The sequence below is a fragment of the Chelonoidis abingdonii genome, chromosome 9, assembly GCF_003597395.2.
Source record: "Chelonoidis abingdonii isolate Lonesome George chromosome 9, CheloAbing_2.0, whole genome shotgun sequence".
NCBI classification, from domain to species: domain Eukaryota; kingdom Metazoa; phylum Chordata; order Testudines; family Testudinidae; genus Chelonoidis; species Chelonoidis abingdonii.
In genome coordinates this window covers 9,499,843-9,517,160 of record NC_133777.1, presented here as the reverse complement: position 1 = coordinate 9,517,160, position 17,318 = coordinate 9,499,843, and the positions used below count along the sequence as shown (strand labels likewise).

General features: G+C 45.4%; 1 protein-coding gene across 2 annotated transcripts in view; it reads left to right on the top strand.

Moving 5' to 3' along the window:
* The window catches only part of SDK1 (sidekick cell adhesion molecule 1), a 662,005-nt gene extending 645,617 nt beyond the window's left edge, over positions 1-16,388 (top strand). For both annotated transcript variants that reach the window (XM_075069178.1, XM_032767751.2), the window contains 3 exons: positions 21-141; positions 529-658; positions 11,000-16,388. In XM_075069178.1, coding sequence (XP_074925279.1) covers positions 21-141; positions 529-658; positions 11,000-11,272 — 524 coding nt within the window. In that variant the 3' untranslated portion in view covers positions 11,273-16,388. The remainder of the gene's footprint in view (positions 1-20; positions 142-528; positions 659-10,999) is intronic.
* Positions 16,389-17,318: the final 930 nt, after the last annotated feature.

Below are 17,318 nucleotides of genomic sequence, written 5' to 3'. Positions count from 1 at the left end.
GTTTCATTGTTTGACTCCAGGTAAAAACATCTCGAATGTGGAAGAGTCAGTCACACTGGATAACGGAGGTTTCACATCCCTGGAGCTCAACAGCCGACATCTCAACGTAAAGAGCACTTTCTCCAAGAAGAATGGGACGAGGTAGGATGACGGACCCTCTTTGTCTCAGTGTTGGCCGTAGCATTCAATTATTGCCTAGCTTCAGACCTAGCATAGGACAAGCAAAGGGGATTATGGGGTGGAGCTCTGTTTGGAGGATATGGTGAAAACTGTGGGCTAATAGCTAACCTCTGCCCAGAATGCAGCATCAGCCCCTGATGGTAGATTCCATGATCAATGATTAAAGAGATCTAGGTCCAGAGTGGGACAGTAAACTTCTCATTTCTGGGTTGAGGTAAGTGACTATGTTTCTGGAGTTCAGAGGAGGGTGGGAACTGGTAGATATATTGTGTCCAGATATTGAATTGGAGGACATGTAGTGCACCCATTATTTAATGGTCCATACGCTTTCTCCTGATGTCCACCTAGGTCCCCTCCTCGCCCAAGCCCTGGTGGGCTGCACTACTCAGATGAGGATATCTGCAACAAGTACAATGGAGCAGTGCTGACTGAGAGTGTGGCCCTGAATGAGAAGCCTTTGGAAGTGTCAGAATCAGAGGTGAGTACCATCCCCGTTCCCTTACCTCTCCTCTCATCAAGCAGTGCCAAGGCCTTGCACAGTCACTGCACTCACTCATCTCCTCACTGCATGCAGCAGGTTCTCTGGAATCAGATTTCTATGCCTGCATTGTGCTACTTTTGCATCAGTTTTTCATACTCAGGCACAGTACTTCAGGGCGCTCAAACCTTAGGGTCTCGTGGCCTCTCCCCTCTAGAATAACATCTGTCTTTAAAACTGAAACGCCGTGGTGAAAAATAATGAGCAGGTGCCAACCAGAAAAACTTGGGGTCGTGTCAGATATTTCATATTCTCAATATTATTAATAAAAGGCAAATGCAAAGCAGTAGGTTAAGCACTGAGCTTCCCTCTCTCCCTTCGATGTTATCACCCTGAAGCTCTTGGAAAGAAAGCAGGAAAGAACATGCCATGAGAAGTCCAGCTCTGCGCATCTACTGTCTGAAGTGACATTTAATCAGAAATGAATTTCACATCATGGAACTGACCCAAATGTGGGAGGTAGTTTGGAATTTGACAGTGAGTTTCCTTCGCAGTTGATAGGCAATTCCAGGCACTACTGAGGTTCCATAGAGCGGGTCCTTTATTTGTAAACAATCTGTGTCACCTTCCGTTCAAGAATCTCTGCCCTTGTGAGTGAGGTAAGTATCCTTGTGTTACGGATGGGGAAACTGAGTCACGGAGGAGTGACTTTCCACAAGATCACAAAGCAAACCATTGTTAGAGCCAGGAGGCAGGTTTTCTGATCCCAGTCCTATGCTCTAACCACAAGGCGACTCTGCCTTCCTTTCTGTTTGCTGGTGGTTTTCAAACTGGGATACACAAGCTCTCTGCAGGGGGTATGCATGAAAATGCCTGTAATGGCTGACAATGCGTTTTATATAGTAAGACCTGGCAATCTAATCCTAGATATATTATAACCCTATCTCGGCTGGGGTACGAAGCAGACTGCATTATTTGGAAAGGGGTATGCAGCCTAAAAAGTTTGAAAACTGTGTATTCTGTGAGGAAGACGGTACTGTGTGCTACTGCTAGGTATCGGACAGTCCTCTATTTTCTGTCTCACATTTGCTTTATGAAGCGCCTATAGTCTGAATAAACTCAGCAGGAGCCCTGGCTTAAAAGGCAGGTTTTAGAACTGGCAGTGAGGAATGTACAGAAAGGTACATTTGTCTCTAAAATTGGGTGCTGTTAGCTGAAATCTTGATGAATCGGAGCTGACAGCACAAGCAGCAAGACGTGGGCCAAAATATTCCAAATCTGATCCTTCCAGCAAGAATAAACCAAAAGCAGCAAGTGGGGAAAGAAGATGACAGTTTTCATCTGCAGCTTCTCTGCACCTGCAACTACAGCTGGTTTTGTTGTTGTTGTTGTTGTTTTGGAGGGGCTTGTTTTTTGAGTTTTTTTGGCTGGTTTCCTGGCTCTGACCTCTTGTTAATTACCCTGGACAGCCTGCTATTTTATGTTGCCCTGTGACCAACCCTCCTTGCAGTCAGTGTGTTCCTTGTTGTAGCTCAAGCAGGCTGCTCTCTTTGTGATGTACACATATTACCTACAGATTAAATCCATGATATCTGTGGTCATGTCCCTGTAACAACCCATCATGAAACCTGCCATTAATACGATTTGGTGAGCATGTTCATGAATTTAGCACTGGCACTTTCCAACATTAATTTCTATATTCCATGTGTTGTTTTCTGTATAGTGCACAAAAACCATCTCACAAGTCATAATTTCTGCCCTATATAACTGGGCCCTGTTTCCTCTGTCCATGCTGTGTAAAGTCAATTTTATCCTTGCTATTTCCTTTGTATTCCTTTCTGTGCATGCTTCTATGCAAACAGAATGTGCCACCTATTTTATCTTGGGGCTTAGATATGCAGCCTTTCTATATAGTGTCTTTGATGCTTGCTTGTTTTTCCATGGGGAATGCTTTTAGGCATGACACGTTAATGGGTTCCCAGCAGAGAGATCAGTAGGGGATGCTGCCTTTTGATCAGTCTGGAAATGCTGTTTAGTATGCGATTGTTGACCACTTCTATCTTACAGAATTTGAGTATCTTTTCTCTCTCCCTGTTTTGTGTTTTCTGCTCATTTAGTTTCAGTTCTCACAGGGTTTCTTAGGAGACAAGCTTTATTTTCCCAGGATTTCAGCCTTTCCATCATCTTTAGCAGAAAGATGTTCTCCATGATACAGATGTCTCATTTCCATATGGGCTCTGCAGAGGCTCTGTCCTTTGCAGCAGGAGATGTTCTGATGCTGTTTTCCTCTGATGCCTCTTTGTGTGTGTCTTGGATTCCACTTAATACAGTGTATATTTGGCCAGCTGAGGCCAAAATTGTGCTTTTTGCTTTCAGCCCAGATGTCATCTTGTTGAATTTTTGCTTTAACCTCTTAGCCTGAAGTGCCAAGATTCGGCATGGCGGAGAGGGAAATCAGCTGCCTCCAAGTCCCATGAGGTCGCTCAAAGGTGAACAAGGTCATCATAAGAGACTCATGGACTGATTCACCACAGTTAGATCAGAACACAGCTGTCGGGAAGCACTGCCTCTGAGCCTCCCAGTGAAGGAAGAGGGCAGGAAAAAAATGGGAGAAGAATATACAGTATTCAAATAGGCATATAAAAATATTAACATACACTCCACGTCCTGGAAGCCAAGTATTTGCAGTGTTACAGAGAGATGGAAATGATTTAATTGGCATCTACAGTAGATAGGGCAGGCGAGTAATAAGAGAGTGAGCACCAAATGACTATTAATGATAAAAAACCAAAGCTCTTAGATACAAGCCAAACAGGTTAGGCTATGGGAGGAGCCATCATTTTGGGGGCGGTCGGAAGGTTGGTTGTGTTTTGTCATTTCCTAAAGAGTTTCTCCATACCTGATGCTTTCACACATTATCTGGCCATGCTGAATGCTAGTGCTTACGATGGTACATTGAATTTCTATGCACTATAACTGAATTGTGGTTTCTCAGCTCTGTATGAATATAGTCTGTTCACTTTTATAATTCATTATTGAGAAGGAATTAATTAGTATCCAGTAAAATGCTCCCACTGATTTTGATGAAGATGGTACCATGTGGAAGCCAGCTGTAGATGACACATTAATAATAATTAATAATACCTACCTCTCCCAAAGGCTACGTCTATGCTACAAGCCAGGGGTGTGGATTCCCAGCTCACATAGACATACTTGGGCTAACTCTCATCAAGCTACAATGCTAAAAATAGTAGTGTAGCTACGGTAGCACAGGCCACAGAGGTGTGGGCTAGGTGCCCCAAGTGCATATTCACAAGGTTCAGGTGGGTTTGTGCTCCAGCCAGCTAGCTCATGCCACTACAGCTGCTGCCGGTGCTACTGCTGTGCACTACTCTCTTTAGCATGCTAGGTCAATAATAGCTTGTGTACCTATGTCTGTGCGAGCTTCGAATCGCACCTCTAGCTCGTAGTGTAGCTGTACCCTCAGCGAATAGATATCAGTGTCTTCACAGACATCTCTTTGCCTGTCTGTTTCTTTGTCCTCTCTCCTACTCCATACTCTCAACGTGGCTGTCTCATTTCATTTCAACCAATAGGGTGCAGATGGTTCATGCACTCGCAGGGGAAAGTGATGACTGGTCCTGATACCGTCACTCGGCAGTGAGACGAGCTATTCATAGGGTAGGGAGGAAGAAGTGAAGAGTGAGGAAAAAGTAGAAAAAACATCACTGGCTATGCCTGTATTGGTGCAGAGTGCCAGCTGATCTGCTCCTATTTCTACTGCAGTCATTGGCAAGAGCTGCTGTTCTCTGCATTGTTGGTTATAAATGAACATCTACGTGAACATTTCAGCTCCAGTCGCTTTTTAAGAAATTTGACAGCCCAGAACTATTTTCAAATTTCCCATAATACTAACCCACTAGTCCCTCATTTGTCTCCTAAATAGCATTTGTGTCTTTCATCTTACCAATAAAATACTTAAATTGTCAGGCATTTTCTTTATTTGTTGCTTCAATGGCATGCACGCACCTTTGCTGTCAGATTAGAAACTGACAACCACAGCCAATCAAATTCCAGCCTACCATAGTTTCCTAGGTAACAAACCCATAATCATGGTAAACGGCTGCATACAACAGAGAAAACAAATAATAAAAAAAACAACCCTACAGCATTTCATGTAGTCAGTAGTTCTGAATCATTAAAAATAATATATCCATTCCACAAAATGATCCTGTAAGCAATCTTGGTCACAGTGGGAGACAGTGGGGGAAATATACCTTGATACTCCCTGATTTACCAGCACGAGACAGACCCGGGACTCGAGGTGGGAGAAAAAATTTGGATAAATAGTTTGTTCACTGAAAAATGCAGTTTTGGTCAACCTGAAACTGTTCCCAAATTTTACATGAATTCACCAAATGGTTTTGGTGAGGGTCCGAGAGCGCTGGCACCAGCCCAAACCGAACTGTCTACACTGCAATTTTATAGCCCCGTCGTCCAAGCCCATGAGCCCAAGTCAACAGACACGGGCCAGCGTGGGTGTTTTATTGCAGTGTAGACATACCCTGTGAAACTTGTATCATCTACGTCTGGCCCGGAGGTTGCCAACTTTCCTTTCAGATATGGACTTTGCCACTATTATCCATGTGTAAGCAGGGTCTGAATGAACTCTTCCCGACAGCTAGTTGGGAGTGGGAGAGACTTCAGGAGCAAACTGCATTTACATGAATACATCTACTCTGCCAAGATATCCAGCAGATAGAGCTATGTTGCTCAAAGTGATCAACTTTACCTGGTGTTAGGTTACTGTAGCGGGGCGACGACTCATCGCTGCGGCGCCTCCTGATGGTCATCCAGGGAATTAGCTCTTTCCACTCAGGAGCGCCCTCTGCAAGTTGGTGTCCCACTTGCCGCTGGCCCCAGTGTCCCTCCCGGACCCCAGTGCCCCTTCTCTCGGGGTTCTTCCCCCTGCAGAACCTCCGACCCCCTATCCCCACCTTGCCTCAGTCTTTGGCTACTGCCAGTCACCATCTAGCCCCTGCTCACTGGGGCAGACTGCAGTATAATTGCCACTCATCATCGGCAAGGAGGGTTTGGACCTGCTGCCTCTGCCTACCCTCAAGCTGCCCTCTGCAACCCCAGTACCTTTTCCAGCCTTTAGCAAGGCCTGCAGCCTGCGGGGTTTCCAGGCCAGAGCTCCCCAGCTCCTCTGGCTTTTCCCCAGCCCTGCTCTAGTCTAGGTACCCGGCTCAGCTCCCAGCAGCCAGGCCCATCCCTCCCAACATCTAGAGAGAGACTCTGGAGTGCTGGCTAGCAGCCCTTTTATATGGCCAGCTGCGGCCTGATTAGGGTGTGGCCTCAGCTGAGGCTGCTTCCCCTATCAGCCTTTCCCCAGCCACAGCCCTCTCCAGGGCTGCTTTTAACCCCTCCAGGCAGGAGCATGGTGACTCCTCGCTACAGTTACAAATCACTTTAGCACTGAATGCGGGGTTGGTGAAATGTTGTTGTATGAATAAAGGGGAGCAGAATTGTGCTTCACCTATCCCAAATGAAGGGTTCACCCTGAGCTGAAAGGATCTCGTTTAGCCTGAGGCTCCAATGCCAGGCCCCTGTGAAAGCAGGAGGGTGAAGACAGGTGTCCTAGCCAGGAGGTTTGGCCTCTCCCTAAGGATTCCAGGTCTGGTTTAACTTGTTCCTCCCCAGTGTTCAAAAATAGAGCTAAATAGGTTTCATTTGGACCCTTTTATTATTTCAAGTACTCAATACGTTGAAATCACTTGTGGTGCAGCAGTGTTTCTGCCCAGCCTGCTGAGAGCAAAAAATCAGTAAGAGACTGACCTGCAGAGGTCACAGCAGAGAGGCAGGTGGCAGCAGAAGGTAACTGATGGGCAACTGGCGAAAGTAGGGAGCAGTTGGCCGGCAGGAGCAGCCAGTGAAAGTGGCAAGCAGGCAGCTGGCGGGGCAGCCAGACTGTGAGCAGTCGTGGCTGCCAGGATTGCCAAGTGGTGAGGAACAGCGGCTGACGGCGTGGCCACCAGACAGGAACAGTGGCAGGCAGAACAGCCAGCCAGAGAAAGCGCTCAGATGACAAAGCAAGGAAGGTGCCTTCTTCCCTGGGTGGGAGGTGAACACACACAGTTGTACCTCTGAACCCTGCAAGAGACATCTGTTCAACGGGGTTTTTGGATGAGGTTGAGAGCTCGCTTCTCAGGACAATGACAGGATGGAAAGGAGCATTTTGTAGTTAACAGGCTGGCTGAGTTCCTTTTGGAGAAATTGTTTAATGCCACTGGGTTTGGTTTTGTTGTAATTATTAATTATGTGTCAGGATGCCCGGAGCGCTGTGTCGGCATCTATTTTATTATTCAAAGTGAAATAAATAAGTTATAAAATTACAGTAACTCTGGTAGTGCCAACCCACCGTTCAAAGCAGTCGGATGTTTTTTGCAAAATTTCCCTGTTGTAAAAAATGCTACTATGTTATTAAAAAAAATGCTCTGCAACAATGTTCAAAGCACAGTGGTTAAAAGACCTAAGACCTGTCTACACACTGTTGCTGGTAAAATGGGCACTGAATTTGCTGGTGTCGATGCAGCGTTACTGACAAAGGAATAGGATGAAGGATGTGACATCCTTTTTTAACAATAGTTTACAGGGCGTCTGATGCTTGTTCATTGGGGAATGTGAAAAGGTGATTAAAGAGGGATTTGAAGGAGGAGAGCATAACTGTGTAGCATACAGGAGATGAGTGAGCATGTGTTTACTGTGCAGTGTCACAGATTATAATCACATGGAAACTTCCTAAAGATACACCAACACTTTATAATGAATGCCAGTAACTATAAACTACAAACTCTAATTATCCATATATCTGTTGTATTTCTTAAGCAACCAGGGCTGACTAGGGGGGCAAGTGGGGCAATTTGCCCTGGGCCCTACAGGGGCCCTGTGAGCCCTGTCCCAGTGGCGGTCTGGGTCTTCGGTGGCTTTTCGGCAGTGGGGCGCACTTCAGTGCTGTCGAAGACGTGAAGCGACTGAAGCCCCCCCCCCCAGCCGTGAATGCCACCGAAGACCCGGACCGCTGCCGGTGTACAAGAACCACAGCTCCCCCGCTTTGCCCCGGTCCCTGAATCCTCTGGGTGGCCCTGTAAGCACTGCTTTGGTATCTAAGACTTTCAGAAGCACCAGACTATCAAAAAAAGAAAAACATTTTTGCATGACACCAAGGGTGTTAAGAAAAGACCTACTTTATGGAAAATTTGAGCAATATTGTACATTTTACATGATGTCTGTTCTTGTGGGAATAGAAATACAAGACAAAGATGCACCTAAATGCACTCTCATCAGGCTTTGTTTTTACTCCGTTTCCAATGGGATCTACCAACCAGTGTAGATTCTATCTGTTGGGTAACAGCAGCATCACTTCAAAAGCAGGGCAGACCTACGAAGCTTGTTTGAGTGCACCTAAAGGAGCTTCCAGACTCCAGCTAGCTGGTGGTGGGTGCTCCTTAGCTGGCTAGCCACCTTGGCACAATTGGTTGATGGAATAAGGTTTATCTGAGCACAGGCTAACGCATCCCAGGAAAGCAACTCCACCACTTGGGAGATGCTCTTCAGGCCTGGTGCTCAGTTATATTTCAATATGCTAGTTTTGTAAAACAACTCATAAGGGGCAATAAGGGCAATTGTTCTGTGCTTGAAATCAATGTGATTTTGTTTTTATTTCCTATAATGACATAGCTAATTCAAAAATCAGTTGGGCTTGCGGGTGCTCAGGATGTCTACACTACGGGATTATTCTGATTTTACATAAACCGTTTTTGTAAACAGATGTATAAAGTCGAGTGCACGTGCCACACTAAGCACATTAATTCAGCGGTGTGCGTCCATGGTCCAGGCTAGTATCGATTTCCGGAGCGTTGCACTGTGGGTAGCTATCCCGTAGCTACCTGATAGGTCCCGCAGTCTCCCACCCTTGGAATTCTGGGTTGAGAGCCAGTGGCTGATGGAGCAAAAATCATTGTCGCGGGTGGTTCTGGGTAAATGTCATCAGTCATTCCTTCTCCGGGAAAGCAACGGCAGACAATCATTTGTGCCTTTTCCCTGGATTGCCCTGGCAGATGCCATAGCACAGCAACCATGGAGCCCGTTCAGCTTTTTTTTTTTTTTTACAGTCACCGTGTGTGTACTGGATGCCGCGGACAGAGGCGATACTCCAGCGCTACACAGCAGCATTCATTTGCTTTTGCGTGATAGCAGAGACGGTTATCAGTAGTTCTGTACCGTCTGCTGCCGGTGTAAATTGGCAATGAGATGACAGTTATCTGTCCTTCTGTACTGTCTGCTGCTATCATGAGTGCCCCTGGCTGAGATCGGCCAGGGGCGCAAAAGCAAAACTGGGAATGACTCCCCGGTCAATCCCTCTTTATGGTTTCTAAGAATAGAGTCTCCTGCCTAGAATATGGGGCAAGTGTACTAGAGAACCAGTGTATCAGAGAGCACAGGTGCTCTGTGTAAGTCCGCAGAAATGATGAGCTGTATGCCATTCACGGGGGGTGCCCCTGCAACACCCCACCCGTTGCTTCCCTCCTCCCCCAACCTTCCTGGGCTACCATGGCAGTGCCTCCCCCATTTGTGTCATGAAGTAATAAGAATGCAGGAATAAGAAACACTGAGTTTTTAGTGACATAAATGAGGGGGAGGCAGCCTCCCAGTGCTATGACAGTCCAGGCAGGACATTAAGCGGTGCTGGGAGAGGAGCCCAGCATCCCACTGCTATGATAGTCTAGGCAGGACAGAATCTTTCTTTACACAGGAAGGGAGGGAGCTGATGGAGCTCAGCCCCCAGTTGTTATGATGAGGACGGTTACCAGTGCTTCTGTACCATCTACTGGAATGACCAGGATCATTCCTATTTTTACCCCACCCCCGGCCAGCCTCACCTGAAGCCAGCCAGGAGCACTCACGGGATGATCCAAGACGGTACCTGTCCTACTGCACCATCTGCTACCAGGGAGGGGAGAGGAGCGAATACTGCGCTTCACTGCTGCAGCATCGCGTCTACCAGCAGCATTCAGTAGACTAGGGTGACATTGAAAGAATTCAAGAAACGATTTCTTTCCTTTTCTTTCACGTGGGGGGGGAGTAAATTGAGGAGCTATTCCCTGACCACCGCTGGACAATGTGTTTGAACCTACAGGCATTGGGAGCTCAGCCAAGAATGCAAATACTTTTTCGGAGACTGCTGTGGGACTATGGGATAGCTGGAGTCCTCAGTACCCCTCCCCATGAGCGTCCATTTGGTCTCTGGCTCCCATTACACTTGTCACGCAGCACTGTGTAGCCTGGAGATTTTTTTTTCAAATGCTTTGGCATTTGTCTTCTGTAACGGAGCTTTGATAGAACAGATTTGTCTCCCCATACAGTGATCAGTCCAGTATCTCCTGTACGGTCCATGCTGGAGCTCTTTTTGGATTTGGGACTGCATTGCCACCCATGCTGATCAGAGCTCCACGCTGGGCAAACAGGAAATGAAAATCTAACTTCGTGGGGCTTTTCTGTTTACCTGGCCACGCGCATCCGAATCTCAGATTGCTGTCCAGAGCGGTCACAGTGGTGCACTGTGGGATACCGCCGAAGGCCAATACCGTCGATTAGTGCCACACTAACCCTAATCTGATATGGTAATACTGATTTAGCGCTACTCCTCTCGTCGGGAGGAGTACAGAAACCAATTAAAGAGCCCTTTATATTGATAAAGGTTTTGGTAGTGTGGACGGGTACAGCGTTAAATCGGTTTAACACTGCTAAAATCAGTTTAAACGCGTAGTGTAGACCAGACCTCAGTGTTATCACCATAAACACTGGCTAGCAAATTTGGCTCAAGCCAGGGAATTTGCATGAATATTTTTTTCCGACATATCGAAATGTGATAGATACAGAGAAACTTTTTCTGTTCAACATTTATTGAGATTTCACTTGTCTTGAAATTGAAACTGTGAGCATTTTGATTAAGTGATTGAAGGCTTTTTATTTCACTGGGACATCGGTACATTCCCTTGCATCTTTGACTGAAATGGAGCATGTTAGTCTTACAGCAGTGCTCCCAGCCAATCATGACAGATCTCTGTGTCTCCTCCAGCAAGGGTTCATTGGGCTGGGGGCTGTGCTAAGTCAGAGCACAGTACTTTTCTGTGTAGGCTGCACTTAGACTACAGACCTGCCTATCCTAAAAAGACAGGCTTATGGTTTATGTGATGATGGTGATTTTGCATAATCTGTATTAGTAAGGAACAAGCTAAGTCATGGATGCTAATGGCTGTTTTCTCTCTAATGCTGCAGGCCGCTGACTCGGATTACGAAGATGAGTTGCCAAAGCACTCTTTTGTGAACCATTATATGAGTGACCCCACATATTACAATTCTTGGAAGCGTCAGCAGAAGGGTGTGAAGCACCCAACATCCTACAGGTACGAAGAGTGCGCGGCGAGTGAGACAGAACCCTATTTCCAGACTGTCATCACAACTCAGAGCACAGGTGGGGTGTACACCCCAATAGGACAGCCGGCTCCCGGCTCACGGACTCCAGTGACAGGGTTCTCCTCCTTTGTCTGACACTGAGAGGAACCTGACAGCACTCCTGTGGAGATGAAAATGACCTGTCATAGTGACTGCGTGTGTGATCGGTGCAGTGAACTGTGGGGAAATTTCTCTATCAGGGTAGAACAGAGGTGAACGTGAATGAGTCTATTTTTCTGAAGACAATCAACTCTTAAAACACGGAGCTGAACGTGCTAAACTTTTGTTTAAAAAAAAATATTCTGAAAAGGTACAATTTTAACCACTTGTGAACAGTGGGGGGGGGGGGTTTAACCACTTTTGTAACACTGCTTCAGGAAGCAGTTTCCATATTCTTATTTCCTCTTTCCAGCCGAGGAGGTGAATTCCCTTGATGCAGTGGGTAGCTTTGATGTAATTTGAGGAGAAAACAAAGGAAACCTCCCAAGATCTCCCCTCCCCATCAGGATCAAGTAGGAATATTTAAAGAGAGGGGAATGTTTTTCATGAAAAGCCACAACATTCTTTCCCCTGCTCCTTATCACCATTCTGCCTCCACCTTAGAAACACCAGCTGATTAGTTTACAGTGGTATCACTTCTCTTGCCTGTAGGTTCTCTACGGGTATTTCTGATAATGAATATCTTACCTGCTTTTCTATCCTACTCAAACAGGGTTTTTGAATTTCTAAAATATTCCCACCTCCGGGCTCCTCTAAGAGGAGACAACTTGGAAGCGCTGTAGATGATACTGGGTGAAGCAGCTAGGATGCTATTCTGATATGGTGTCCGTTTGTTCTTGGTGTGACTCTAACCCTCCTTTGGTACCATTTCAATTGCAAATCTGAAAGGAAAAAATAGCAAGAAGAGGAAAATTTGAATGAACGTGACAGTTACAAACTGGGGAACCTGCTAACTGATAGATTGGTTTTCACTAATCAAAGTTGTCCTTTGTTGATAGAAGCCAAGCGCCTTCCTCTCCACCATGCTGCTCTGACTTGATTCTGCAGCACTGCCCACTGATCTGTAAAAAGTACATATTGTTAACGGGGTCTGTTTGTTTTTTATTTTTATACAAATATCACATCACACAAAGGGGGTGAGTTTTGGTGTCCACAGGTGCCTTTTATTGATTGTTGCAGCTTTGTACATGAGAGAAGCGTCAAAATGTCTCCAACGTAGGTTCAACGGGTTTTCAAATGTTAGGGTTGCGAATTACCTCGTGTACATTTACAGGCTGGCTCTGTGCACCGAACCTCCAGTCGTTAGAAATGAGAGACCTTTTTTTGTTTGTTTTACCTCCATTTTGTACTGCCCCATTTTTGACCCGCAGAGCTGCAGACTTTTACCCAAGTCTGTTGTGTTTATCAGCAAGTGGTTGTTTTCAAGGGGAAGCTGTCAGTGGTTTAAAGAATCCCAGTCCAGCTTTTGGATTTAGCAACAGTCCTGCGACACCATGAGGTGTTTGAAACAATTAGTGTGGAGTAATCATATCCTTGGCACTGCTGCCATCTGGCAGTTCCTTCCAGATGTGTTTGGGGAACAGCCATGAAAAATTGGCACTGCTGCAACTTATTCAGGCACCTTTGGGGCGGGTGTGGAACAGCTTGGCATTACTATCATTGCTATTTGTCCGCATCTCTCAGCAGAGCCCTGAAACAGCTTTGGCATTGTCCTGACTGCTCCCTGCCAATGGCCTTTAGGGCGGGTTTGAAACAGTCATTGCATTATTACTGCTGTTACCTGCCAGTGCCTCTTCAGGGCAGATGAGCAACTGATTGGGCATTGGCACTTCTTCTGGACAGGTGTGGTACAACCACAACCTCAGCACAACTGTTATCTTTCAGTGCCTGCTCAGAGCAGGCAACTGCTTTATCCTTCAGCACTGCCTCTGGGCACTGCAACTCTCAGTGCATACTCTGTGTAGCCTTGACATGGGATTTATGTTCCTTTCCAAAAGCTTCAGAAAAGAAAGCGATTCCAAACCAAAAACTTCAGAGAGTGTGTTTAACAGCTTTTGAAGTTGAGATAACTATCCGCAGTTCTTGGGATGGAAAGTGTCTTGGAGAGACGTGTGCTTGAGGGAAGAAAGGAGCCTCTCACTCTTCCAGTACTGCTTGTGCACAGGGGACAACTGGAATTTGCTGTGAAGGTGAATGTAGAAATGGAGAACATGGAAAGAAACGACTGCCTTTCTGTGCACTTTGACTGTTCTCTTAAGCCATATGGACATTGCTTTAATTAATTAACTGAAAAGAATTTGTTTTGACTCTATTATTTGAATTTTTGTTTTGTTTCTTGGGGAATATTACATGAGTGAGGGTTTTGCTTTGATTTTTTTAATAGCCTCATTATTTCCTGTGATTTGATTTTTTTTCAGCTTTATTATTTCCTGTGTCTGAGTGTGTATTTTTAGATTTGTTTGGGGGTTTTTTGTATAGAATTGTTTCTACAATGTAGCTGCCCTGGCAGTGTGATTGCTGTTGGAATTTTAGCAACTGCACTAATCCAATAGCCTTGAGGGATGATGTTAGTGGAAGCATGCTTCCAGTTCCTTTCTGGTAAGATACATGGATTGGAAGGGCATAGATCCAAACCTGGAAAGGCTTAGGTCCAAAGTCAGCCTTGGCTTAAGCAGGTGCACCACCACTGATGACAACACCAGGTCTCAATGTGGCACATGATAGAGCACTTCCTGGAATAGGGTTACCACCACATTGGTTTGTATCCCAACTTCCATTCTCATTTTGCAAACAGCTAGTGAACAGTGCATGATAAAAGGAAATGAACCTTAATGGCAACCATTCCCCTGTAGCTTGAAGAGGGAAATGGTGAGAACTTGATAGGGTGAGATGAAGGGAATATTCCCCCTTCCTTAGATCCTTCTGCTAATTAACTGTCAGGAGTTTTGTTGAGTTTGTTGAGGAGCCTGCTGAATTGGCTGTATGAGAACTCTCTTTGACTCCCAAATAAAAATGTCAAGAGTGATTCTTTTAGGACCTGTTGACACTAATAGAGTAAGTTCTACTCAATTCTATTCTACCAGTCATTTCCACATCTGTTCATTTATTTAGGTTACCCTATCCATTAAGAATGGAAGTGCATGGCATTAGTTACTCTTACCAAATGGGAATATAATATGCATTACCCCTCCCACTATCATGTATCATAGTTAAACACATGATGAAGTTGAGCCTCCCGTCATCTGCTGTTCATATTCTGTAGTTGAAAAAGTATGATTAATAGTTGTGTTTTACTTATTAGGATTTAAGGGATTTAAGATAATTTGCCATGTCTGGCATGATGCGCCCCATCAGTTAGCAAGAAAATCCTGTTTCAAAGCTGTGATCTTTGGGAATCGGATCCTTTAAATGTTTCACGTTTGAGGAAAACTCAAGACACCATTCCACATTTTAGCCAATAAGACCTGAGTATGCAAATAAACTAAAGTGCACTATAGGTTGAGATAGCTGTATGTCAGAATCCTTCTACCCATCACACCCACCTTCCACAATATCACTGTTCAGAACAATCATTTAATTCAAGGCTTATATTTAAAAAAATCTGTTTTGCTCTTTTGCTCCCTCCCTCCCCTGTGGATCTATTTAAAAACAAAAACAGCATAATTAACAAATCCATGCAAGAGCACAGATGGACATCTCTGATCTGATTTTAATGGAAACATATTTTTCTTGTCATAGCCTTCAAATATATCAAACCTCGCACAGGAAAACAGTGCATCATATTACACACCCATCTCTGGGCTCAGATTTCACTGCAAACCACTCAGTCAATGATGTCATCTTTGATGTGAGCATATAACCTGAATCTGAAGTTATCCGTGTAACAAATCTAACTCTGTTGGAAAAACTCACACAGCTTAAAAACCCCTCTACAAATCTTTTGCATCATTCTGCATAATTCTAAAAGTATGGATTTTTCTTAACCTCTGGTTCTGTTTCATAAACAACACTGTCCCCCACCAAGCCTCAACCATTCACTCACTCTTTTGAATGCTCTACAAGATCTTTGTTTAATGTATCCACCGAGAAACAAGGTGGGTGAGGTAATATCTTTTATTGTACCAATTTCTGTGGGTGATAGAGACAAGCTTTCAAGTCACACAGAGCTCTTCTTCAGGTCTGGGAAAGGTACCCCCAGCATCACAGCATGAGTTTTAATGTCTAGCAGAATGTGTCCTGGTCTGTGGGGAGCTTGTTTCTGGTCTTCAAACTCCTCTGGCCTTTAAACAACACCCCAGCCTTTCCAAGCTCATCACCAAAAGCAAGCTCCCCACAGACCAGGAAACACCAACTCAAAGCGGCAACAGATCCTGCCAGAATAATAGATGCAACATCTGCAAACATATATCTGCTGCTACAATGATCAACATCCTCCACAATAAACCTTTCAAGACCCTTGGATCCTATATATGCCTATTACAACATGTGGTGTACCTCATCCAGTGCATAAATGCCTCAATAACAGCTATGTGGGTGCAAAGAGACAATCGCTTGTGCTCTCACATTAATTCACACAGGAAAATGATAAATGACAAAACACCCTATCATCTGTGGGTGAACACTTTTCACAAAGCGATCACTCTATATCTGACCTCTCAGTCCTCATCCTCATCGGAAACCTACACAACACTTCCAAAAGAAAGCCTGGGAACTTAAATTCATTACTCTGCTAACCACTAAAAATCATGAACTGAACAGAGACACTGGATTTGTGGCTAATTACAACAACCTGTAACCCAGTAACCCCCTCTTTTTGTCCTATGACTGCAGAGGTCTTAATGGGACACTCTACCTTCAAGTTCCTTACAATATGTGCTAACTACTTACGCTACACAATCTGTTCCACCTTGCATTTTGCAGTGTTGCTTGGAGTACCCATCCCAGACCTGAAGAAGAGCCAGGGCCGGCGCTTCCATTTAGGTGGCCTAGGCAATCGCCTAGGGTGCCAGGATTATTGGGGGGCGACATTTTGCCGGGGCGGGGCGGCGGGCGGCTCCGGTTGACCTGCCGCAATCATGCCTGCAGACGGTCCGCTGCTCCTGCGGCTCCGGTGGACCTCCCGCAGGCACGACTGCAGCAGCTCCACCGGAGCCGCGGACCAGGGGACCCTCCGCAGGCACAACTGCGGCAGGTCAACCAGATCGCGGGGCGGCGAAATGGCCATGCGCCTAGGGCGCTAAAAATACTAGTGGCGGTCCTGAGAGGAGCTCTATGTAGCTTGGAAGCTTGTCTCTCTCACCAGTAGAAATTGGTTCAGTAAAAGATATTACCTTTCTCACCTTGTCTGTCTAATATCCTGGGACCAACACAGCTACAACTACACTGCATACAATAATGTTATCAATCCTAATTCCAGACAATTGCTGAAACCGTGTGCTATGCTGCAGTACTAATGAAGAGACAGGAGAGGGCACTGTTTCACTTTAATCAATGACAACCTCTTGCTTTTTTTCATCATGGCCAGCAGTTGCCCGGGGACGTGAATGGAAAGTGAAAAGTTTCAACAGCATTTATTAAAATGCTTTTGGAAGTAATTGCTGCCCCTGCAGAGAAGAAGAAATATTTGAAAAGGGGGGCTGGTTATTCACCCAATGAGAAATGTTTTGCCTTTATGTGAGTGCAAAAATACAGGCCTGTGACATTTTCCAGGTTGGCTGAGGTCTCATTTGAGTCCGTACTCCCAGGTCAACATCAGACTGCTGCAGTATTTGGTCAGAGCAAGCGTCTGACTTTGGCTCCTCCATGTGAAGATGCACTTACTATCCTTATCGTTGCTGCCCTCAAGAAATCCATGGCTTACATGAAAGGCTCCAAGATGCTTCTCAGAAAGGAAGTAGAGGTAGCTTTTTCTGCACACACAGTACTGCTGTCTTCCCCGTTTACTCTTCACAATCCTCATAATCAAAACACATCAGTCTATGATATGTTCACTGATTGCAGAAAATGAAATTATCAGGATATGAAATTAAATCGCTTTGACAGGCCTACTGGAAATCGGCTGAGTCTTGAAAAGTAGGGCTGTACAAGAGAGGGAGCACGGACGTGATTTCAGACACTGCTTTCTGTCTGAGAGCTCCTCCAT